At 39.5% G+C, this 23,565-nt stretch overlaps 1 protein-coding gene across 1 annotated transcript in view; it reads left to right on the forward strand.

Moving 5' to 3' along the window:
* The first annotated feature begins 1,341 nt into the window (after window positions 1–1,341).
* The window catches only part of MOV10L1 (Mov10 like RNA helicase 1), a 30,760-nt gene continuing 8,536 nt past the window's right edge, over window positions 1,342–23,565 (forward strand). The window contains exons 1-17 of the mRNA XM_088521909.1: window positions 1,342–1,429; window positions 3,134–3,324; window positions 8,475–8,631; window positions 9,048–9,160; window positions 10,020–10,210; window positions 12,457–12,597; window positions 13,399–13,640; window positions 13,815–14,013; window positions 15,197–15,391; window positions 16,124–16,238; window positions 17,449–17,626; window positions 18,262–18,332; window positions 18,778–18,869; window positions 19,579–19,637; window positions 20,173–20,267; window positions 21,853–21,949; window positions 22,876–23,063. Of these exons, the coding sequence (XP_088378035.1) occupies window positions 1,342–1,429; window positions 3,134–3,324; window positions 8,475–8,631; window positions 9,048–9,160; window positions 10,020–10,210; window positions 12,457–12,597; window positions 13,399–13,640; window positions 13,815–14,013; window positions 15,197–15,391; window positions 16,124–16,238; window positions 17,449–17,626; window positions 18,262–18,332; window positions 18,778–18,869; window positions 19,579–19,637; window positions 20,173–20,267; window positions 21,853–21,949; window positions 22,876–23,063 (2,412 nt within the window). The remainder of the gene's footprint in view (window positions 1,430–3,133; window positions 3,325–8,474; window positions 8,632–9,047; window positions 9,161–10,019; window positions 10,211–12,456; window positions 12,598–13,398; window positions 13,641–13,814; window positions 14,014–15,196; window positions 15,392–16,123; window positions 16,239–17,448; window positions 17,627–18,261; window positions 18,333–18,777; window positions 18,870–19,578; window positions 19,638–20,172; window positions 20,268–21,852; window positions 21,950–22,875; window positions 23,064–23,565) is intronic.

Below are 23,565 nucleotides of genomic sequence, written 5' to 3' on the forward strand. Positions count from 1 at the left end.
AGGTCATGCACTAGCCTTGGCCACATGGCAACCCCGCAGTAACTGCTGAGCATAAAAACTGAAGATTACATCTGATCTGCCAAGGGACGACATGATAAAATAGGTACATAAGCTTACTGTACTTCTAAGGATTATATCAGTACTTGATTTAATAAAGGACATTAATAAAAAGTATTAAAAACAGGCTCATGTCGACATTCCTGTATCCAAATGCAGCCACATACCACATCTGAGCTCAGGTAAATTTACATTTACCATGCTGACTACCACTTTCTTCTTCTGTTGAGCTTTTAATAGCTACACTACCAAAGCATTCTTTCACAACATCCTACTACACTATTGTAATTCACAGCCTGTATTCCATTTTTACTATTTTCATCTTCGAAAAACTTGACTCTGTGAAGTACCTTTCTAGCAGTGATTCCTCAAAGCCTTTTTATTCCCAGCTTATGCCTGGGGGGCATCAACTGACCAAGGAGCAAAATGCAGGCCCAGTAGCTTACAAGGGATTCAATCTCCTTCCTGTAGTACAGTATGAACTTTTGGATTTACAGGCTTTCACAGTAATCACCATCCTAAGAGTTCCAACAGGCTCAGTCAGTATTTGCCCTATCTATTTATTACTATTAAAAATATAAAATATTTCTATGAATGTAATAAAGGGCAGCCCAACTAAATACTTGTCTTTCCTGCCTAGGCCATTTTGATCCTTAGGGTTTTTGGGGAGCATGGCAGCCTAGATGGCCGCGTGCCGCATGAGCTCAGGAACAGGCTCTTCATCCAGCCTTGCTGCATGCGCATCCTTCACCTGACCCACTCCTGTGGACCAAAACACATTCTCTTTGGAGTTATGCAGCTAACACACAAGGTTATGGAGAAATCTGTTCCTAGCAAGTTAGACTTTCACAAGCATTTGAACACTGCCTTGAAAGCCTTTTAAACGCCACGAGTATTTTGGAAAAAGCTTAATTCACTCCAGATGACTCTGGAACGGGACATAGAGACAGAGGTACAATCCAGCCTACCCACAGCAGGGCTGCCGCATAGTTACCAGGGATGAGGCATCGGTCTCCCCTCCTCCCCCCATCGCCATCCCGCTAACCGCGCTTGCAGAGCCCTCCCCTCCCCCCACGCCGCAGGCGGGAAAGCGCCTCGCCCGTTGGCCGTTAATTAACGTCTCCCGCCCCCGACCGCGGGGACCTGCTCACGTGACCAGCAGCGAGCCGCCTGATTGGCCGGCAGCTTCGCGGCTCTTGAAGAGCGGCTGTTGCGCTCGTGCCTGTTGGGGTTGTGTTGGTGGTTCGTTGTTTTGTGCTCTCTGCGGCGCCGGTGTTGCGCGCGATGTTCAGCCTCCTTTCCAAGACGCTCTCCTACTTCTGGAGGCGCGCGGACGGCGACGAGGGACCCGATGGGAGCTGGGAGAACGCAGGTAGCTATTCTCGGCTGTGCTGTGGGTTTCTGGTGCCGCGTGCAGCTCAGACTGCTGATATGGACTCTAGTGTTGAGGATATTGGTGATCTGGCTGTGTGGAGGTAGGCCTGGGCCTGCCCTTGCTTAAGGGAAAAAGTAGAAAAAAAAAGTAGAAAGGGAAAAAAAAAAAGGCTGTTTTTTGACCTTAAAGTATCTGGCAGTTTTCCTAAAAGAAGTTTTTCATTAAATCATCTGAAGAGTTCTCACTGTTGTTCCTGGTTGGTGTGGTTAAAGAGTTCTGAGTGTTGATTGTTACTGGTTAGTGTGGTATGAAGTGTAAAAAGAGTGTTGTGATAGTGGGTGACATAGCTTGAGTCACTTGTAATCCTGCTTTCATAAATAAACCTATTTCCCCTCCTGGTGGGGTAGTGAGATGATGTAACTGATGTTTTGAGGCTTCAAACTTACACTTATTTAAGGCATTTTTTTTAAAGAATTATTCATTAGCTTTTTTTTTTTCTAAGTATGTGTATGAGAAAATGATAGGCATTGTTTTCTATTCTTTTCCTAGATCAAATTAAAAAAAAAAATGCTCCCTCGCCCAGGTCACTTAGGCTGTTCTGGGCATAAGTTCTGCTTGTTGCATAAGTGTGAGGAAGTTTCCGTGTGCAGCTCGCTACATCACAGGACTTGTGATCAACTTGTTGGCTATTTTTTTGAGTACTAGGTTTTGCTAGCTACAATTCTCTGAATAGTGTTACACAAGCCCCCACAGGAATGTGTGTTTCTTAACCGCTGCCTTTATGAATTAAGCGCATCAAGGGTTGTAAAACCATAAGGGTTGTGTGTTTTTACAAGGCTGGAGTCTTGCAATACTTTCTATAGTGATACTTTTTTTTTTTTTAAAGAGTTTTTTTTAAACCTTTGTTTAAAAATAATAATGGCTTTCAGTGTTAAGACGTTTTTCATCTATAATTGTAATATATACAGGTTTTAGGATAATGCTAATTCTTCTTTTCATTGGACCAGGTGAGAAGAGAAATGTAGGGAGGTTTGAGTAATTTGGAGATGTTTTCCAGGCAATTTAAGTAACACGATAGATTTTTTTTTTTTTTTTCAGGCCAGCTGTGAGACAAGCTAGCTAGGATAAATGAAAAGGTATCTTCCAAATAGTGCATTATAGTGCATTATCCTAAGTAGAAACAACTGCCTAGCACTAAAAGCAAGAGAGACAAAGACTTGAAAGCAGTAGGTCTCCGAAGAAACAGTACCACTTCTCAGTTCTCATGTATATTGACTTTTATATCGAATAAGCTACTTTTAAGGGCTCTAATTCTATAACATCAGTGCTTGTTTCTTCTCCTGCTTTCTGCAATACAGAAAATTTAAATGTATTACACAAAATGTTATGGACTGTTTTTTTTTTTTTTTAATGAAAGCTATAGAAAATACTTGGCCCTTTGCTTTGGAAGGAAGTTCCAAAGCTTGCAGGGGTTTTTTGTTTTTTTTAATGTTAAATTTTTAAAGGTAGCTTAAAAAGAACATTGTAGAAACAAAATTGTTTAGATTTAACCAGATTTTTCCATTAGTTGAAACCATAACTACTTAGAAGAGCCTTAAATGTGAATCTAACTGTATTGTGGACAGAAGTTGTACCTTCTGTCAAAGTGATAGCAATTCTGTGAGTAACCAATCTGTCTTTATGCTAACACTTTCTCTCTAGATTCAGAGGATAAAGAATTAAAAATTGTAGAAGGAGTTGTGACACGATTTTGCCATGATTATGGGATGATAGATGACCTGATAATCTTCACAAACGATGCTGTTGTGAATGGTGTGATGTTGACTGTTGGACAGAAGGTTATCGCTACCGTTGAAGAGGACAAAATATCAAGTGGCTTGAAGGCCATTAGGGTAAGAGGTGAAGACAAATTATAGTTTCTCTGAGAAGTAATTCTTTCAGACTTTATTCTGGAAGCTACTATGGTTTTACACATACAAATGGCAGAGATGTAGGAGAAACTGCCTGCCTTTTACCTAATGGGGTGAAGCTATGTGGGTGTTTTGGGGTCAGCTTTTAGACATTTCCTTTAAAGTGTTTATTTGCTTTAATACTTACTCTCTAAATTTAAGTCTTGATGTGATGAACATGAAACTATTGTTTTTGATAACTACATCAGAACTTCTTTAATCATACCTACTTCAAATATATGTGTGTGTGTATTTTTTAATTGAGTCTCTTTTATAAAACCACCCTGTGAATGAATAGGGACACAAGAATAGTGGCTATGCAGAAAAGCAAACAGAAATGAATAAGACAAATTTCAGAACCCTTTATTTTCTAGTGCAGAAGAAAAGGCAACTAAAGAAGGTCTCAGACTTGTTTAAAAGTTTTAGTTCTGGGTTTACTTGGTACTTCTGTAAACCTACTTTAAGATGGAAAAGCTATTGCTTCAAATGCAATTTCTTCATTTCAGTCATTTTCTTTAACCAGGTAGCCTGAACTCTCAAGTGCCCGAGATAGCTTCTCTTACTCAGTCTGGCTCTTTTACAGAATTCCCCTTCTTAGTGTGGATATGACCCAAACATGACTTTGGGTTTTCGCATGCTGACATTAGCACCAAACATGACTTTGGGTTTTCGCATGCTGACATTAGCACCAAGGGAGCTGATACCTGCTGGGTACCCTCCTCCTTGGCTTAGCTGTATTATCCTTTGATGATACAGACTGGCCAACCTGATTAGGAAGGCTTTTAACTAGACAAGAAGGGGGGAGTGTCACACAGACACTGTGAACAGTACCACCTAGGTCAGATGGCTTCCAGTGGGAGTATGCTAGTGGGGAGGTGAGGATAGGAAATGATCTCAGAGGGTCCTCTTTCACCCCTCTTGGGAAACCTGCAGGCTCGGTTACTTCCCTGAAATGCCTGCACACCAATGTGTGAAGCATGGGGAATAAGCAGGACGAACTGGAGATCTGTGTGTGGTCCCAGCGACATGATCTCATTGGAATCACAGAGACATGGTGGGATAGCTCGCACAACTGGAGCACTGCCGTGGAAGGCTATGTATGCTTTAGGAGGGACAGGCTGGGAAGGCGAGGTGGTGGAGTTGCTCTTTATGTGAGAGAGCAACTGGAATGCATGGAGCTCAACCTGGGAGTGGATGATGAGCAAGTTGAGAGCTTGTGGGTAAGGATTAGAGGGCAGGCTAATGTGGGAGACACTGTGGTGGGTGTCTGCTACAGGCCACCTGACCAGGATGAGGACGTCGATGCAACCTTCTATAGTAAGCTGGATATTGCCTCACAGTCACAGGCCCTGGTTCTCATGGGGAACTTCAACTACCCTGACATCAACTGGAAGGACAACACAGTCGGGCACAAACAGTCCTGGAGGTTCCTGCAGAGCACTGACGATAACTTTTTGACGCAGGTTGTGGAGGAGCCGACGAGGAGAGGTGGGCTACTGGACCTCGTGCTGTCAAACAGAGAGGGACTTGTAGGAGATGTGAAGGTAGGGGGTAGCCTCGGCTGCAGTGACCATGAGTTGGTGGAGTTCAGGATCCAACGAGGAGGTGGCAGGGCTGTAAGTAGCCTTGCAACAATAGACTTCAGGAGGGCCAACTTTAGCCTCTTCAGAGACCTCCTCGGTAGAATCCCATGGGCTAGAGCTCTAGAAAGAAGGGGGGCCCAAGAGAGCTGGTTAGTTTTCAAGCGGCACTTCCTCCACGTCCAGCAATAGTGCGTCCCTGTGTGTAAGAAGTCAGGCAGAGGGGGCGGGAGACCTGTGTGGATGAGCAAGGAGCTTGTGGCAATGCTCAAGCAGAAGGCAGCGGTATATAGAATGTGGAAAAAAGGACAGGCCCCCTGGGAGAAATACAGGAACGTAGTCAGGGAATGCAAAGATGCAACAAGGAAAGCTAAGGCATGTTTGGAACGCCATCTGGCAAGAGACGTTAAAAATAACAAGAAAAACTTCTTCAAATATATTAACAGCAAAAGGAAGATCAGGAAAAATGTGGGTCTGCTGGTGAATGGGGTGGGCGCCCTGGTTACGAACAACACAGAAAAAGCAGAGATGCTGAATGCCTCCTTTGCTTTAGTGTTTACCAAGGGCAGCCCTTTAGAGCCCCAGGCCCTAGGGACAAGAGAAGAAGCCTGGAGAGAGAAAGACTTGCCCTGGGTAGAGGAAGATTGGGTCAGAGAGCACCTAAGGAAAATCGATACCCACAAATCCATGGGCCCTGATGGGATGCACCCCAGAGTGCTGCGGGAGCTGGCAGATGCCATAGCTAAGCCACTCTCCATCATCTTTGAAAGATCCTGGAGAACGGGGGAGGTGCCGGAAGACTGGAAGAAGGCCAATGTCATGCCAGTCTTCAAAAAAGGCAAGAAGGAGGACCCAGGCCACTACAGGCCAGTCAGCCTCACCCCCATCCCCGGAAAAGTGATGGAATGGCTCATACTGGCCGTTGTTTCCAGGCACATGGAGGACAAGAAGGTGCTCAAGAGTAGTCAGCATGGATTCACCAACAGGAAATCTTGCCTGACTAACCTGATATCCAGCTGGTCATTCCATCATAGAAGGCTAGATGAGGGGAGGGCGGTGGATGTCGTCTGTCTCGACTTCACCAAGGCTTTTGACACCATCCCTCACAACATCCTCCTGGGCAAGCTCCGGAAGTGTGGGATAGATGAGTGCACAGTGAGGTGGAATAGGAACTGGCTGGATGGCAGAGCTCAGAGGGTGGTGATCAGCGGTGCCGAGTCTAGTTGGAGGCCTGTAGCTAGTGGTGTCCCCCAGGGGTCAGTCCTTGGCTCAGTCCTGTTCAATTTATTCATCAATGACCTGGATGAAGGCACAGAGTGCTCCTTCAGCAAGTTTGCTGATGATACCAAACTAGGAGGAGTAGCTGATACCCCAGAGAGCTGCACTGCCATCCAGAGGGACCTGGACAGACTGGGCAACTGGGCAGTGAAAAACCTCATGCAATTCAACAAGGCCAAGTGCAAGGTTCTGCACCTGGGGAGGAATAACCCCAGAGACCAGTACAGGCTGGGGACTGACCTTCTGGAGAGCAGCTCTGCGGAGAAAGACCTGGGTGTCATGGTGGATGACAAGTTGACCATGAGGCAGCAGTGTGCCCTCGTGGCCAAGAAGGCCAATGGGATCCTGGGGTACATTAAGAAGAGCGTCTCCAGCAGGTGGAGGGAGGTGATCCTGCCCCTCTACTCAGCCCTGGTGAGGCCGCATCTGGAGTATCGTGTCCAGTTCTGGTCCCCCCAGGACAAGAGGGATGTGGAGCTGCTGGAGAGAGTCCAGCTCAGGGCTACAAGGATGATCAGGGGCCTGGAACATCTGCCCTGTGAGGAGAGGCTGAGGGAGCTTGGCCTGTTCAGCCTGGAGAAGAGAAGACTGAGAGGGGATCTGATCAGTGTCTATAAGTTCCCCAAAGGAGGGGGTGAGGAGGATGGTGCTGGCCTATTTTCACTGGTGGCCACTGACAGAGCTAGAGGTAATGGCCACAAACTGAAGCACCAAAAGTTCCGCATGAACTTAAGGAATTTTTTTTTTTAACAGCGAGGGTGACAGAGCACTGGAACAGGCTGCCCAGAGAGGTTGTGGAGTCTCCTTCTCTGGAGATCTTCCAAACCCGCTTGGACGCAGTCCTGTGCCACGTGCTCTAGGTGACCCTGCGTGTGCAGGGGGGTTGGACTAGATGAGCTCTAGAGGTCCCTTCCAACCTTAAGCATTCTGTGAGCTCAGCACTGGACTAGTGCATTCGGCAATAAACTCTGAACAAAACACTTATGCCAAAGCAAGTAGTTCTAGCTGGACTCAAGCTACCTGTTTGGAGCCAATTGCAACTCTGCAACTACAGCTCTGTAGTTTAGAAGTTAATTCTTATTTTCTTGTAAGTATTTTAGAATTAAGTTTCTTCTCAACTCGCATTATTTTTAAAGGCCAAACAGAAGGGCCTCAGGACTAAAATTTTAGATAAGTATCCTAATGTTTCTGGTAATCTTGCTAATAAACTGCTACAGTATGAGTAATTGAAGACTTCATCATTAACAAGTACTTTTTTAATACTGTGTTCTATTAGTAAATGATCCCATAAAGTCTGGGGAAAGGAAGTCAAAAATCCTATACTGTTTAATACATAGTGTTTCTAATTCTTCATGACTCACTTTTGTGTCCAGTCCTGGTTTTGATAATGTCAGAGATATTTTAGGCAGCTGACCACATTGTCCAGGTATAATCACTTGCTTTATGGAAGTGAGTTTAAAGGTTCCTAGCTGGAGCAAGAAAGCTTTGAAGGATAAAGGTGACAGATTTGTAGAACAGAAACTCCTGATCCCAAGATGACGATGGCTCTTCGAAAACAGGGAGGAGATCTAGCTGCTTCAGGAACTCTTACAGTGTTTATGGAGTAATAAAGAGATGCTGTAGCACTATCCCCACACAGCTGGGATAATGCCTTTCATCACATAAATGGTTTCTTCTGGCTTATGTTCTGCACAGGGCTGCTTAAACAAGTGAACTTGCTTCTGAGATGGTAATCTGGAGAGCCAGCCTGTAAGAAGCAGCTCTCTTGTAATATTTTTAGCAGTATATTGAACACATGCATCCTGTTTTCTTCAGGAGTGATGCTCTAGTTCCACTACTATAAAATCAGATTGTTATGTTTTGGGAGGAAGTTCCTCTTGTCAGGTTAAAGATAAATGTTAGGATACATTTACAGCAAGAGGAATAATGAGAAATTGACCAATCGGCATGTAATTCTGTTAATTGCCGGGGCTAAACCATATAGCATACTACTTAAAAGGCAAGTAACTTACATTTTACTACCTGCTCTTACATTTACTACCTGCTACTACTACCTTTGCTACCTAGTGAATATCTGAAGAGGGAGTAGAATTGTCTACTAAGGGACATGGCTTTTGGAAGCAGTTGAAATTCTGGTGTTTGTAATACTGATATGTGTAACAATACTTTATAGAATAAACATGTGGAGTAACAGCTGTTTAAATGGTGGTGGTGTTATTCTTTCCATATTAATAGGTAGAAGCAGTCTGCAGTGCGTGGGAAAACTCCAGTCCTACTTACGGTGCTTCTGAAAATAATACAAAACTCCTAATTGGTAATATTACCTTTCTCTCCAAGGATGGTGGCTACATTAATCAGAAAACTTTTTTTGCGATGGAATCTGTTTGTGAAGGTATGTAGAGGTTTTCTTGTTTGTGTGTCAAGGGTATGTGCAATGTGAAAACACTGATTGATCAAGGGTGTCTATATATGTCTGGTATATTATTATACATATACATATATGTGTGTCTTCTGATAAATATGTATCCCACATGCCTGAAAAGTGTATGAGTGAAAGGATTTGGGTCAAGAAAGTTATGTATCCATTCTCACTGAGCATAACTTATTTGCGCCAGGACCAAATGTGTGTTTTTTCGCTGGCATGTCTTAGATACTTGGACATAACATACTGAGGATAGAAAGCACAGAAAAGATTCACTGAATCTGACTTGCTCTGGCTGGTCAGTTTTTAACTTAAACATATTCTATATGGGAGTAATCTGAATGCCTTCTATAGCACTTAAACTTGAAAATTTTTGTTTTATATAGGTTTTGAACCTTATAAAGGTGACTGGGTACAAGCTAAATATTTTATTAACCCAGCAACATGGAGCAGTGAAGCGGTTGCTGTGAAGCCTTTGAGATACAAGCGAGTGGACAAGGTGGGTGTTTGTATGTTAGTTTTGGCACTAAGTCTTCTGCGATGAGCAGGTGTTTTGGGGTGCTGATATTGCTAGACCTTTTATAATACCTTTTATAATATACCTTTAATTAAAATATACTGACCCACTTATAGGATTCTTTTTTACGTGATGCTTATTTTAGAAAGCATACATGTTTTGTTTAGAGCACAATGCATAACTGCTACTTATTGATTATCAGTTGTTAACTTAGATGCTTGCTGTGTTTTTTAGTTGTGGGTTTTCAAGTTTTTTGTTGTTTGTTGTTTTTTTGTTTTGTGCTTTTTGTTTGTTTAGAAATATTTGCTAAAATTGCTTAAAGACTGGAAAGTTCTTGTATGACTGCTATTTAACCAAGTATTTTGTATTAAAATTTTTTAGTAGAATAAAAAATGAATAATTGTTCCCCTATGTATACATATATTGTCTATATGACTTATTGTTTGGCAATTTTATATATTGAATAATATCTGCTTGTCAAACACAAGAAACTTTTTCCCTTCTGTTGTGATGGCTAGAAGTGAAATAAATATTTGTAAGTACAAGTATCACAATAAAGTCAAATGTATGTGCCTACAAGTATAAAATGTAAGCATATGCTTAAGTGGAAGCTAATGCTTATCAGAAATGATTCTTTCTTGTGTCTTGTTTTTTTATCTAAAGAGAAATACAGTTATGACAGATTAGTTGTGCATATTTATCTCCCTCAAATAACTGAAATTTAGACTGTAGTTCTCTTAATGCATAATGGTAGAATGACTGCTGCAGAAAGCAGTGTACTTCTAGTAGGCCTTTTAGCTTAAGTATTGATATCAAGTAAGAGTATAACAAATTGTTACAGGTTCGTATTTCCAGCATCTGTGGAAGACATGGTACAATAGATGAGAGTATATTTTTCACTTTGGATTCAGTGAGGCTTCCTGATGGTTATTCGCCTTGTGTGCATGACCTAGTGAATGTGATTGTGGTGGAAAGTAATCAGTCGTGTTATATTTGGAGAGCTCTCTGTTTGACTCCCGTCGATCGGAATGGGTAACATTCATTTTCTTGTTCTTTCTACTTGCTAAAAACTAGGGGTAAATTGTAGTTAAACAGGTAAAGCTTGCATTCTGTATTAAGTAATACTGTGGTCTAGTGCTCTGCACTGTCTAGAAAGCATGACAAATAATGTGAAGATTATAGTGATATGTTTGGCGCCTGCTTTTTTTTTTTTTTTTTTTTTTTTTTCCCCCCCCGTTCCTTTGAGGGGACGGGAATGTCCATACTCCCTAGAAAAGCAAAGCCAGCATCAGTGGAGTTCAGTGATGGAGCAAGGAAGGAATTTTGCAGTTTCATTAGAAAAAAAAACTAAGCCTGTAATCCTTTGTGTTTTTTCTAATCTGTGCTATTCTGCTAGCAAGAACTTCACTGCTTGAAAACTGTATCAAATTATTGTAATGGAATAGTTGTGAAATGGGTGTTTCCTGTAATCTGTTTTGCTGAAGTGTAGTTTTTCAGGAGGAGAATACTGAGTGATTCTTCAGATCAGATCTGTCCTAAACAGAACAGTTTAATGATTTGAAATAACAGAGATTTGCTAGATTTGCAAATACGATCAAATTGAGAGCTTCTGCAAGGGCTTTGGATGGCTAATTTGGTATAAAGAGGACCAAGGCGTAAGAGGTTGGAAGAAATAGATACTCAATCTGGGGAAGAAACACAGTCCCCCACCCCACCTCCATCTCCCCCCAAAAAAGTAGGGGGGAGAGTCTAAAAGAGCAGGACACTTATCCACATATCTGGAAACCATAATCTTTGGGTGAACTTTCCCTGTTCCAATGCTAGGAAAGATGGCTAAAGGCAGTACATGGATCTTCAAAGGAGCTAATAATAATGAAATAAGCTCTATCTTTTCACTGAAGATAATGTAGTGTATAAGCGGCTTCAGTTGTACCTAGATATAAATATGTATGTTTAATGTCTAACCTGATTCCTTCTCATAGGAAGGAGAAATACTGAAAGAGGTTCTGTTGTGTTGGAATTTGAAAGGGATCTATGGAATTACCTCTGAAATTTAGAAACAGGTCAGGACAATCTTGTCAGGAGTCATTTTAGTATAGCTGCCTATGCCTTTCTCTGCCACATGCCAAGCCAGAAATTGGATGGCCTTTCAGGGTTGTAAAAGACATCTCAAGTAAAGCTCTTCAGCAGTGAGTCATTACGAAATGGTGCTACACTAATGAAAATCATGTGCAGTGGCAAGTGCAGTACAAAGCTTTACCTTCAGGTTTTTCCTTTTACACAACTGTACAATTTGTTGATCTGTTTTTTCCATTTGGACCTATTTTGAATCACTGGTAGGTTAGCCACACAAACTATTACTGAAACCAAATCATAAAAGTTAGACCTTATGCTTGTCTCAATTTTATTGTATATTCTAGCTTATCAAAACCTGAGGCAAGGTAAACTGCAGCGGGAGACACCTAGTGGGCTTTCAGAGTAAGCTCTGGTGTAGTTATTGCCTTAGGTAATTAAGGAGTACTTAGGGTATGTAAATAATGGAGATATTTTTAAAGTGTTTTGAAGTATTGTAGTGCCATTGTATTATCTAATTGAGTAGCTTATTAATTGTAGGACAAAAGCATTGCAGTGTTCTTTAGGTGGCTGTGACTGAGAGTTTGGCCGCAGTCACTGCCTCAAGAAAGAGTGTGGCTTCAGTTTGGTAGTGTTCTTTTTGTCAGCACCATGTACAGTAGTGTCTTGCTTTTCAGCTCTTTTCACTTACCTGAAGTTATGGCTTCAGATTGTAGCCATAGGCAGGAGAGGTGATAAGCAGGTGCTTTGGGTACTAGCATCAGAGAACAGAAATTCGCCATCATTTTCCAGTCTACTCATCTCCTAAGCTCCAGTACTAAGCAGGGCTTTTGCGAAGCACCTAGCTCTTTGTTGTGTTTTGGTTCAGCTCTCAGAGAGACCCACAGGTCTACATGCTTCGTTTGCTGTTTGGCTCTGTTTGTAGCAAAGACCAGCTAGCTGGATTGCTTTAATCTTGTAGTCAAAGTTTTGGCCCTGGCTTACTGTGCTGCTGCAGAAAGGCTTGTTTTTCAATTTCTAGGCTAGTAAAGGTAACCAAATGGTTTTGGAAATAAAAGTGGCTGAGCATTCCATCTGACCTGCTTCCTCTTAAATACTGGGGCAATGTTTTAGTCCAGTAATTTCCAAACTTGTGCTGAATTGAAGATATTTCCTGAGTCTATTTGTGTTTCAAAATTACTGTAGATAATTCTGTCTTCTTACAGACTATCTCACTCTAATGGAGTGAATCTGGATGAGCCTTACGAAAACCTAATGAAAGACAAAGGAGGTTTGGAGGTGTCAAAAATGACTAATTTTGGAACTCTGAAGCAAGGGGAAACTAAAAGCATGATCATTGGGATAGAGTAAGCCCTTTCAGTTGTTTAAGCTTTCTGTCTTTCCACCATGCTGTAGTCTGTGCACCTGTGTTTCAGACGGAAGCCTCCCATATTGGTCCTTATGGTTTATAACCTTCGGGCAACCTCCCAAAAATGGAATTAAGGAGGGTTTTGTGTCAGGTGTAATGAGCAGATATCTTACAGATAGTGCTCTAAGGTTCTCCTGTTTCAGTCCTAATTAAAAATCATTTCTAGATTGAGGACTAATAAATGCTTTTATTTGTGTGGGTATGTTTAAATTAAGCTACAGATCTGCTGTGCTGACCAAGTCTTAGGACAAGGAGACTGCTACGTACTTGCACAGTAAAAGCAGACCATTTTTGCTTGTTTTATTTGTGTGTTTGGGGGAGGGGTGAGGGGGGCTGTTTCGTTCAACTTCTGGGCGTAGAGGCATCAGACCTGAATGGCCTCCATTTTGCTATTTTTTTCTAAAGATTAGCTTCATATGATGAATTTTAAATTACAAGTTTCTTCTTGTTGGTGTGTTTGGTTTGGGTTAATACACTGTATTTCCATATAGTTAATGTTGATTCTTTTGTGTGGTACTCTCTATGGTAATTGATATGACTTGTAAGTATTAACATCTAGTAGAGGTTTTAGTTCTCTTGAGTTAAACTTACTCAATTTCTTTCAGAAAAAATAGTGCTTATGAAATAGTGGTGAACCCACCTACCGTAGACTGTTGTATTTTACTCCAGGTAGAATTATACTTCCCAGGAACATTAACTATGCATTTAGTTATATAATTAATTCCGTTACTGCTTACAGGAATATAGGGAGTATACCACAGTCCTTAATCAGCTGCAGACTAGCTGGATGGGTAAAAGACAAGCAATTCAATTTTCGAATTCCTCAAAGATGCCAGAACAATTCAACAGCATATCTGTCATCTCTTCCAATAAATCAAGAGAAAGTCTCAAAAGCTGCAATTAATTCATATAGTGACAGCAGAGGAACAACACATGAGTCATTGAATAATGCATCCATTGCGAAGAATGGAATCATTCCAGGTAGAGTGATGTTTTAACATTTGAATACTGCAGTACTGAGCATTTTAACTCCTCAGAAGCCTGGTTTGGGGGGGGGTTGTTTGTTTTGTTTTGCTTTTGCTTCTCTTGAGGAAACTTGCCTGTGCTAGCTATAGCAATTGTGATGATAGAACCATCATAATCTGTCTACTACAGAAGAAGATTATTCTCAGGATCCCAATTTATCAAGGAAAAAGGAAAAATTTTCCCTGGTAGACAATAAAAATCTACATAATGAGGTAAATGAGCAAAGAGAAGATGCAAAAGAAGAGTTGATAAATGAGGCTGATGCTACTGGACAAACCGTCATACCGCCAGGTGGAAAAGCATTTATAGAGGTTGTATGCACTGCCACGTAAGTATTTATTGGTTCTGACTAGCATAGTGGGAATAAATCTTAAACTGACTCAATATTTCCCTGATTAGTGCCACAGTTTCCCCTTTGGCGTAATATTAAGTATATGTTAGCAAATTATGTAGAGATACAATATTAGAGCTTGAAAGTAACTAGCATTTTTAATACTTGGTGGTGGTTGTTGTCCCAAGAAAATGGCAGCAACAGTAACTGAAGAAATACAGTGGGAGTAGTTAGCTCTGGTAGAAATTGAAAGAAGATGAAGAAAATAGCTGCAGCTGGTTATATTCTATTTGGAAAAGCAGCTGCTCCATGAGCAGTATAGCTAGTGTAGATTTGCTGGGGATTTCTGTTCTGTCTAATATTTCTTTCAGTCTCACTACCCTGAAAACATCTTCAGGTCCCTGTCCAAATTTCTTAACTTCTCTGTCCTATGAAGCTGAATACCAATCAGCTGTGCTGGGATGGAAAAAAAATTTTCCTTCCATCAAAGTGTTGTTCATAGGGGGAAGGTCTTAGAAAACCCTTGAAAAACAGAAGTAATTTGCTGTACAAAGTATCTCTTTAAATCATTAAGAACTGAAAATATTTGGCATCAATTTTTGTGACCCTCTTCAGATTTCAAGAGGGAACCTTGTGCTGGAAACCTTTCTTTCATATACTTCTGGGTAGTTGAAGCTGTAGCTCCACAAACTCGTCGTACCAAATCTGTTGATCCTTATCATTTTTTAAAGATTGGACAGAGAAAAGCAAAGTCACTCTTTTTCATTTTTCAGAGCAACTTTCAGATTACTTTTGTTCCATTTTAAGTGGTGAAGTAGAGAGTTGAAATTCGTGTAGGAGAACTATGTAGCTCCAGTTTCCAAGGTAAACTCTAGGCAGGGCATACCTTTGCGGAGAACGGCATGTATATAAATGAACAATTTATCGCTGTAGAACTGTAAATGTCACAAAATTTGAGAAACTTCTAATAGTACAAAATGATCAATGTAACTCCATAGAAAGCAGCATGAAGATTTAACAAGTATTTGCTGACTTCTGCACTTAGGCTGTAGACCCTGAAAATGTTTATGTACTGAGCCAAGGTGCCGTAGATAAAACCAGGCTGGCTTTAGGCTGGCTAGGTCATGTTAGGAAGTGTGAATATCATGGTTTTAACAGCCTACCATTTGCTTGCTTGAAGAAACCCTGGATACAATAAGGAGCTCCTGTTGCTTGTTTTTTCTGATTTTGTTATTGGACGCTATATTGAAACCACTGTAACAAGTGAAGAAGAATCAAAATTAGCACCTGTGGAACCATTTTCTCCAAAAAAGCCCAATATTGTCGCAGTACCTCAGCAAAAGAAGACAACAGTGGTTGCAACTAACTACAGAAGGTACTATGAATTAGAGCCAAAAATGTTAGCAATGCTAAACACAATTAATACATAAACACATTAAATATTAAACACAAAATGCTAAACACAATATTAATAAATGTCTGTTTTGTAATGCTGACAAAGGAAATGCAAAGTGAGAGTCTTTGTACATTATATATGTACGTTGTAAACAAGATAATAACTGGATTCTACTGACAAAGTGACTTTTCTTTTTCTTTCTTTTTTTTTCTTATACCTAGGAATTTCTTTATAGACCTTTTTATATAGGAGCTCTTTCCACTGTCTAATGCAGGATAAACTTTTTAGAGCTAGATTATTCTGCGGTGCAAATAACAGTGGTTAGTGTCATTTAAAAAAAAACATCATTTTCTGAGAGTAATTTCTTTAAATAACTTCTCAAGCAACTTACCAACTGGTATCTGATTCACTTGTTTTGTGAATGGGAACATCTCTTATTTGGAAGAACTCTTTTTTTGCAAATGAACTTTCACAATACATATAGTATTTACTTAGTTATAAAAGTATCTCTAAACTGCATGTAGCAGTGTACTTGATGTTTTAAAGTAATCTGTAACTACAGCATTTGCCTTTCTTCTCAGTGTACATGTTGCTAACTGTCATGAGGTTAGGGTGTCTTTTCATATCCTTGGTGGTAGGGCTTGCTAAGTAGGTGCTTGGCACATACAACTTGAGAATGCTAGATGATATGGCATCTTTCTTTTGTTTTAGAAATTGCAGAAGGCAGTTGCCGAGCTTTCTTCCACATTATACTATACCAGAGGGATTAAGAAAGTGTGTGGAGCAGAAGTTGGACATACTGACTTTTCAACCCCTCCTTGCAGAAGTATGCAAGCTTTTATTTATATAAGGTAGAATATACTTACGTAGGTGGCGCATTCGTGCTGGCCTTAATTTAATAAAAGGTGTAGCTTTCCTTTTGTTTCTGTTATACTTATTAAAACCAAGAAGATTCATGTTTTAATATATATCCCTTAACAGAATCCAAAGTTTTGTGAATGCAAAAGGTTAAATGTGGAAAAAATGAAAGGTATTGGAAATACACTGCAGAGCAATATGACAACATACTGAACAAAGTCAGTATTTAGACATCCTCAGAAGGTGTTTGGTATCGTAGCTGTAGTCCTGCTTTATCTTCTATGAAATAGAGTTGCTGAAGTTGTTGTTTTGTTAATGCTCAAGTGTAATTCACCACACTCTTCCTGCAAGTATGTATATCCTGCAATTTCAGAATATATAACAAGAGGATCAGAAGTCTAATAAAAATATTAGTGATCCTTTCTCCAGAGCAGTAGGTTTTGATTCCTATTAGGAAACATTGCAGCCACTCACTTTGCTTAAGGACTAGGGTCAAATAACAGGTAAAGGCCAAATGCTTTGTCTTTGGAATATCTTGGCCAAAGCAATAGAAATGAGGTGTTTGCAGTGAGTTAGCAGGGCAGCAATCCTGTGTGGGATGTTTTTGTTCTATTTTGTTTTTCTTTCCTAGTCATTGTTTAGATAGTGCTGTGTTTCTGCTGCTGGAGAATGTGTTCAGCAAGATGCATTAGGCTCTGAGGGAGAAAGTTTAGGAACTTTCAGGTCTGTCATAAATCATAAACATGAGACACACCAGAGACTGATGTGATTTCAGCTGTTCACCCATGTCTGCCCGGCATGCTTAGATATTTTTTATTATTATTATTTATTTTATTTTATTTTTTTAATATATTCTGTGACTGTTGAGCACAGAATTCAGATTACAGACTGGCCCCTGCATCTAAGTGCTGAAACTCTTATGGTACTTAGGGGAGACCCAGTAACTGCTGGCTATTATGCGTGGCCTCCAAGGTCTATATGAATCCCGCAAATTCTGAGCACAATAGGTGTTTAAAAGTACAGCTGTCTGATAGATAACAACTGTATTTTGGTACCTTAATTAATGAGCTGGTTACTGTGCAGTCTGTCTAAAGAGCTGTTTGGTAGAACATGTAGAACAATGGGGCCCATATCTGAGTAGAAGCTACAGTTGTAACACATGCCGTTTTGTTTTTCAGCATCTTAATCTAGATAATTATAAAGCAAACTTCTCTACTCTCTTGTGGCTTGAAGAAATCCATGCAGAAATGGAGATAAAAGACTACAGCATGAGTGGGATTACTTTGAAAAGGAATGGGAGCTCTTTGGTTTTGGAAGTGCCGGGAGTGGAAGAAGGCAGACCCTCCTTGAACATAGGTAACGATTAGTGTGAAATGAAGCCAAACAGCATCTTGATTGGTATCTTAAGTGCGATACAAACTGCAGTGTGTTACTGCTTGTTAAAGCAGTGTGTCACATATTTGAACACAAAATTAATCCAAGCTATGAAAAACGTGAACTGTGTTGCTGGTGTCTCACTGCAGTGGCTGCTGTGTGAGGAAGCACTGCATGTGTCTGCAATACTGTTCTGAGGTCTTCAGATTTTTTCATGTACAAGAATTAGAAGGACTTGCCATAAAATCAAGCTGTGCACTGTAGTAATGACTAGGAGGCAAGAGGTGTTTCAAAACTAGAAGCAAGGAAAGGATTTGAAATTGAATTTAGAATCTCAAATATCATTATTTACAGGATATTGTTTTTGGTAAGCATTCAAGATCACGTAACCTACAGTCTAGGTGCTTTGGAAATGTATTGCACAATTCACATTCCAGTTCAGAACTAGGGTCTAAATGAAGTGCTAACTTACTCATAGATGTGGATATAAGTTTACTTAATATCCTAGCTTAACCATGCAAATGAAGAGGGGGAAAAAAAAAAAAAAGGAAAGAAAATGTTGCAGTGAGAATTTGACTATTTGTTGTAACTGTATGTTGCCTTTTAACTTTGCTTAGGTGATAAGGTGATACTGAAAAGTCAGATCTACTGTGAGCATGTAGTAGAGTATGTAGCCTATATTACAGAGGTAAGTGAGCTGTGTCTCCTGTTGGGAAATAGTGTGATCACTGGAGTTCTAAAGGGAAGCAGCAGTTCATGGTGGCCACGCTGGGGTCATTACGAGGTTTGGTTTGGTTTGTTTCATAAAGCTGCTATGTGGTGGGGTTTTTGTTTGGTTTTGTTTGTGCTGTTTTATCTACACTCTAGTGTAGGCTTCTACTTAGGTTTTTTCTTTATTGTGACCCATGGTTGTGGGGTTTTTGTTTTTAAGACTTTTTAGGCTTCCCTTTTTTCTATAGATTATAACTTTTATCTCCTCTGAAAGCACTACAAACATAAAATAAATATTGTAATATATTGACAGTAAATCTAGTTTTGTGTGTGTGGTTTTTTTTTTTAATGTTTTCAAAGGTATTTCCATAAATTACTGAATGCTCCCATAAATTGACCTGTTTTTGTAATCTTTGCAACAGATTCATAACGAAGATGTTACTCTTAAACTACATCCAGACTTTGAACAGACTTACAGCTCAGAGCCCATGGATGTGGAATTTGTTCATTCTAGGTATTTTTATAGATTTCTGAATGGGTATAGACACAACACAACTTTTTCAACTGTGTGTGTTTGTTGTTGGGTTTTTTGTGCTAATTCTTTTTATCTCTCTTTCCCAACACAGCTTTCTTGCTACCTGTGTTGACATAGTAACTATGCAGTCTTTTATGAAAGAACTTGTCTTATATCTCCTTTTTAATGTATAAATGTTTACTCCAGTGCCAGAAAGTGAAGTAGCTGATTTCTGGAGGAATAAAAAAAAAATGCCAATATGGCTGCAAGATTATGAAAAAGGTTGCTACTGTTAGCCACCTTTTTCTTTCCTTTTTTTTTTAATATATGCTAACAATAACATATTTATGGAGTATTATCTGTATTTAATTGCTTAGTCTTCTCTGTAAAATTAGCTCTGCATGAAATTTGTTTGAAAGACTTTACTTAATTCTAGAGAACAAGGTTATCTAGCTTTCCACTGAGATGAAGTAGAGATATATTAATCAGAATATTGTTCATAGCAAAAGCTTTTGATTAACATTTCTGCAACATTTTTTAATAAATACTTAAATGTTCCTCTGTAAGATTATTTTTATTGCTATATATATGCCTGTACATGTGAGCACTAGTTCCCAAAAAATACTGAATGGATTGTATGTGTATGTGGTTGTGTTTTATGGAAATTTAAGGTTTTACTCTAATCCACAAATCACTATTCTAATAACAGGATTACCAGCAGGCGATGCCAGTTGGCAGTTGAGCAAGCTGTATATCTGGGTGAAAAAGGTATCTTAATTAAATTTAAACTAGAGGTGTTTGATTGCAGGGAGTCTCTCTGCTTTCACATCTGAGTAGTGATTCTTCCTGAAGCGTACTGAGAAGAATGCATTGTAGTCTGGTTTTAGACAGGCTTCCTCATAAATGGCTAGATATTTTTTTTTTTAAAAAAAAAAAAAGCAGCTGTTAGGTACAGTGTATGTGTTACTGGAACCATTCCATCTGTTTTCCATCACAAGAGGGCTTTACACTGTTTTTATGAGCAGTTTCAACCAATAAGCAATGTACGTCTCCTGTTCTAAGAATGTTATATGAAAGGCCAATGTTTCCTGTTACCTCAAGCTGTATTAAAATGCACAAATTCAGTTAAATGGATTGTGCGCTTACAGTGAAGTCGCACAGATCTTTCCCCCTAATACATTAGTTCTTACAGACCTACTTAGCAACTCAGAGTAAGCCAATGTATCAGCAGCAATATATTTAACAGAATATGTATAAAATATTTATGTGGCTTTCAGATTTATTTCTCGTTTTTCCTCTAAAGTGTTGTTTCCAGAAAGGCTCCTTTTACAGTCACCACAAGCAGAATATTCTATTGTTGATGATGGCCTTGAACAAGGTTTCAAACAGGAAAGTAAGGTAAATATTTATTGAAATACTTAGAGCGTTTAATACTTACAGATTAGTAAGGTAACTACTATTGTAGCTGTTGTTACTCCTGTAATAAGGCATTGAAAAATCCAAGTTGTGTTCTGCTTTCTGATGGTGAAAGTATTTGTTTTCTGCTGGGGCAGAGAGAGGGGAACCTATGACAAATGAAGATGACTAAGCTACTGCTCCAAAGATGGAGATTCTGCTATCCCTGGATGACCTGTGTCAGTGCTTCACTTTAACTGCCCTCCTGTTGATTCCTGTCCTTTCCCTCTTCTTCTTTAAATGTCCAGTCCAAATTTTCCAGATGAAACTTGTGGATGTTGCCCCTTGTTATATTGTATGCTGCTACTAAGGTTTGGTTCTGTTGGTTTTTGTAATTCGTATTTAAGTTGCTGTATATTATTATTGAGACTGCCTTTTAAATTTCTTGCCAAATTTAAAAAAGCCAAGGTATCTCAACCTGTCCAGTTCATCCTGAGAATATGCTGTGGGTACATACACAATTCTAGTATCCACAATAGCCCTGGGCCCTGAAAAGGGCATGGGAATTACTGTGTGGCTGGTGGATACCCAGGCTATATTGATTCATGCAGCTCTTCTGTTCTGCTTCTTACTGAATTTCATGAGTCTTCTTCTGACTCAATTGTCAAGTCTCTCGTGGTCTGTAGGGATTGGTGATAGATCATCTGGCGTTTCAGCATGACTTCTGGTTTTGCGTTATCTGCAGATTTGGTAAGGTTATGCTCAGTCTGTGACCAATTTTCAGTAGAGTATCTAAATGGTTCAGTAGTTAAGTCAGTTTTCTAACCCATCTAGCAGTTGGTTTGTTCCTCAATTCACAGGTGATAATACCATGGTAAGTACACCATGTCAAAAACCTTGCTGAAATCAGTGCACTGAACTAAAGCTCCTGGGTTGTGTTTGCCTGCCTGATCAGTCACCGATCAGTCACAGTCATAGAAGAAAATAAGGGCTGGTCGCTCAAGGTCTGCCCCTTGGCATAGCCCATTGGCTGTTTCTGCTGAACTCCCTTTCCAACCTCAAAGAAGTGAGGAGAGCATTGCCAGGATCCCTCGTGCCTGCCCTAGAGCTGTATCTTACCTTGAGGCCTTGCTTTACTCGAGCTGTTAGTAATGCCCGCAGGGATAAACAACAGAGGTAATCAGAAGGGCAATTAGGCCTTGCAGCCTTTCCAAGACATCATGGGTCTGGGCAAGCAGCAGACATTCCTGAATGGTATGTTTGGCCATCAGGCAAGAAGGAGAAACCAACCTCTAGTCACTTTGCTGAATTAGAATCAGTATTATTAAGAAAACGGAGGTATCTAGCTCAGAGTTTTCTCCCCGAGCAGAACTCACCTGAACCTGTTTCAGAAACTTTAGATATAAATTGGGAGCTCTTGGTATCCTTTGCTTCTCTGTTCCATCTTCCTCAGTTTCCAGTAGATACCATATATAATGAGATAGCATCACATTTTATTTGCAAAAATAAAAACCCAAAACTTTAAAGGCATTAGTGAAGATAGTTGCATGTCACCTTAAGGTTTACTTCAGCTTGATGATGTTTTCAGGTCAAAAATCTACAGAACAAACAGACAAAATGCATGGCATCAAGGGAAATGACCATACCAGATGTGGTGACAGTTCTACCCGAAACAAGTCAACCTGGTATATTTGCATACGTCTTTATATTTAAGTATATTGAAGTATTTAAGCTCAGGTTTACAGTTACTTTGGTAAATCAGAGCTGATTAAGTGCTTTTAGATGCCCTCCAACTCTACCTTTTTAAGAAACTGTATAATTTTCCTGGCTGGAAATTTTCTACATAGAAACACCTTCAGTTCAATAGATAGCTAGTGTGATGTTTTGTGGTCTGTAAAATATCTGTACTTTACACAGACAGTATTTTACCAAGAGACTGTAATCGTCACACAAAGTATCTTATTCCTGCGATGGTGTCTCATTCTGGGGGTAGTTCTTTCTGTAAAGATACTAAAAACTTGACAAATGTTTTGGAAAGTACAGGTCGTTTATATGCTTGTCTGGAAAGTGTGACAAAATATTGTTGTACTTAATTTGGTAGAGTGATTTTTATCACATTTTAACAGTAGAATCCTTTAATGATTTGGCAATACCTGAGGCACTTCTGTAGAGGGATTGGTAAAATACTGTCCTAAAAAGCTAAAACCCATCTAAATGAAACGGGAGCAGTTTTCTTATCTACCATTTGTCACTAGTACTCCTATTATCCCTGAAAAGTTGCTTTTTAACTTTTTTTTTTTTTTTGTCTACTCTAGGAAAAACAAATGTGGGTTAGATTATAGTATACAGTTTTATAGGATGTTTTGGTGCATAATTGCAGTCCTTTTCTGTCCTTTATTTTTTGTAAAAGACACAATATGCTTTTGAAATCTTCTTAATGACTATTTTCTATATGCTGTTTCACGAAATAGGAATTTTGGGGGGCTTTGTCAAGTGTTACTGCTTGAAAAATGAACTGTTCATTATGTCAGCCTAAATTGCATTAATGTGTGTATGTTAAAAATGTTTTTGTGTCATTTTTAATGTATACTTTTTTACTGTCATTTTACAGTCAGTGAAACTGGGACGCTTAAGCAGGCACCTCAGGCATCTGGCCACTTTTTCAATCCTCTGCTGAATGAGCATCAGAAACTGGCAGTGAAAAGGATACTGACTGGTGAATGCCGTCCAACTCCTTATGTCCTTTTTGGACCACCAGGAACAGGCAAAACATTAACAATAGTTGAAGCTATTTTACAGGTAATAGTGGAAGACAAATCAATCATCTCATTCTTTCAATATTAAACACAGTAATTCTGTAAGTACAGTTATGATTTGCTTCCAGATAGAAAGGGTTTCTTTCAAAATATTTCTTTATAATTCAGTGAAAGAGGAAAGATATAGGTATAAAATTGTTAACAAACTTCTAAATTACTTATTTTCAAAGCTTCATATTTTTGCATTTTTAAAGCTTTAGTAAATGGTATCTAACCAGTGATTCTAGCGCTGCGTAGTAGGTTTATGAAGCACAGATATATTTTAATATGCTGACTGTGAATTATTTTCAATTGAGAACACTCAGCTTTCAAATTCTGAACAGTCTTGACTCTCAAGATGGGTGCTCTTGAACTGCAGAAAACTGGATCATTGTACTCAAAACTCTTCAGAATTTTATATTCAATAGCTATAAAAAATTACATGGATGTATGTTTGAGTTATTGCTACTTGCTTAAGCCTTGACTACTTACCTAAATATCCTTTT

Source organism: Tinamus guttatus, unplaced genomic scaffold (genome assembly GCF_059628265.1).
Source record: "Tinamus guttatus ecotype Peru unplaced genomic scaffold, ASM5962826v1 Tinamus_guttatus_pri_ptg000138l, whole genome shotgun sequence".
NCBI classification, from domain to species: Eukaryota; Metazoa; Chordata; class Aves; order Tinamiformes; family Tinamidae; genus Tinamus; species Tinamus guttatus.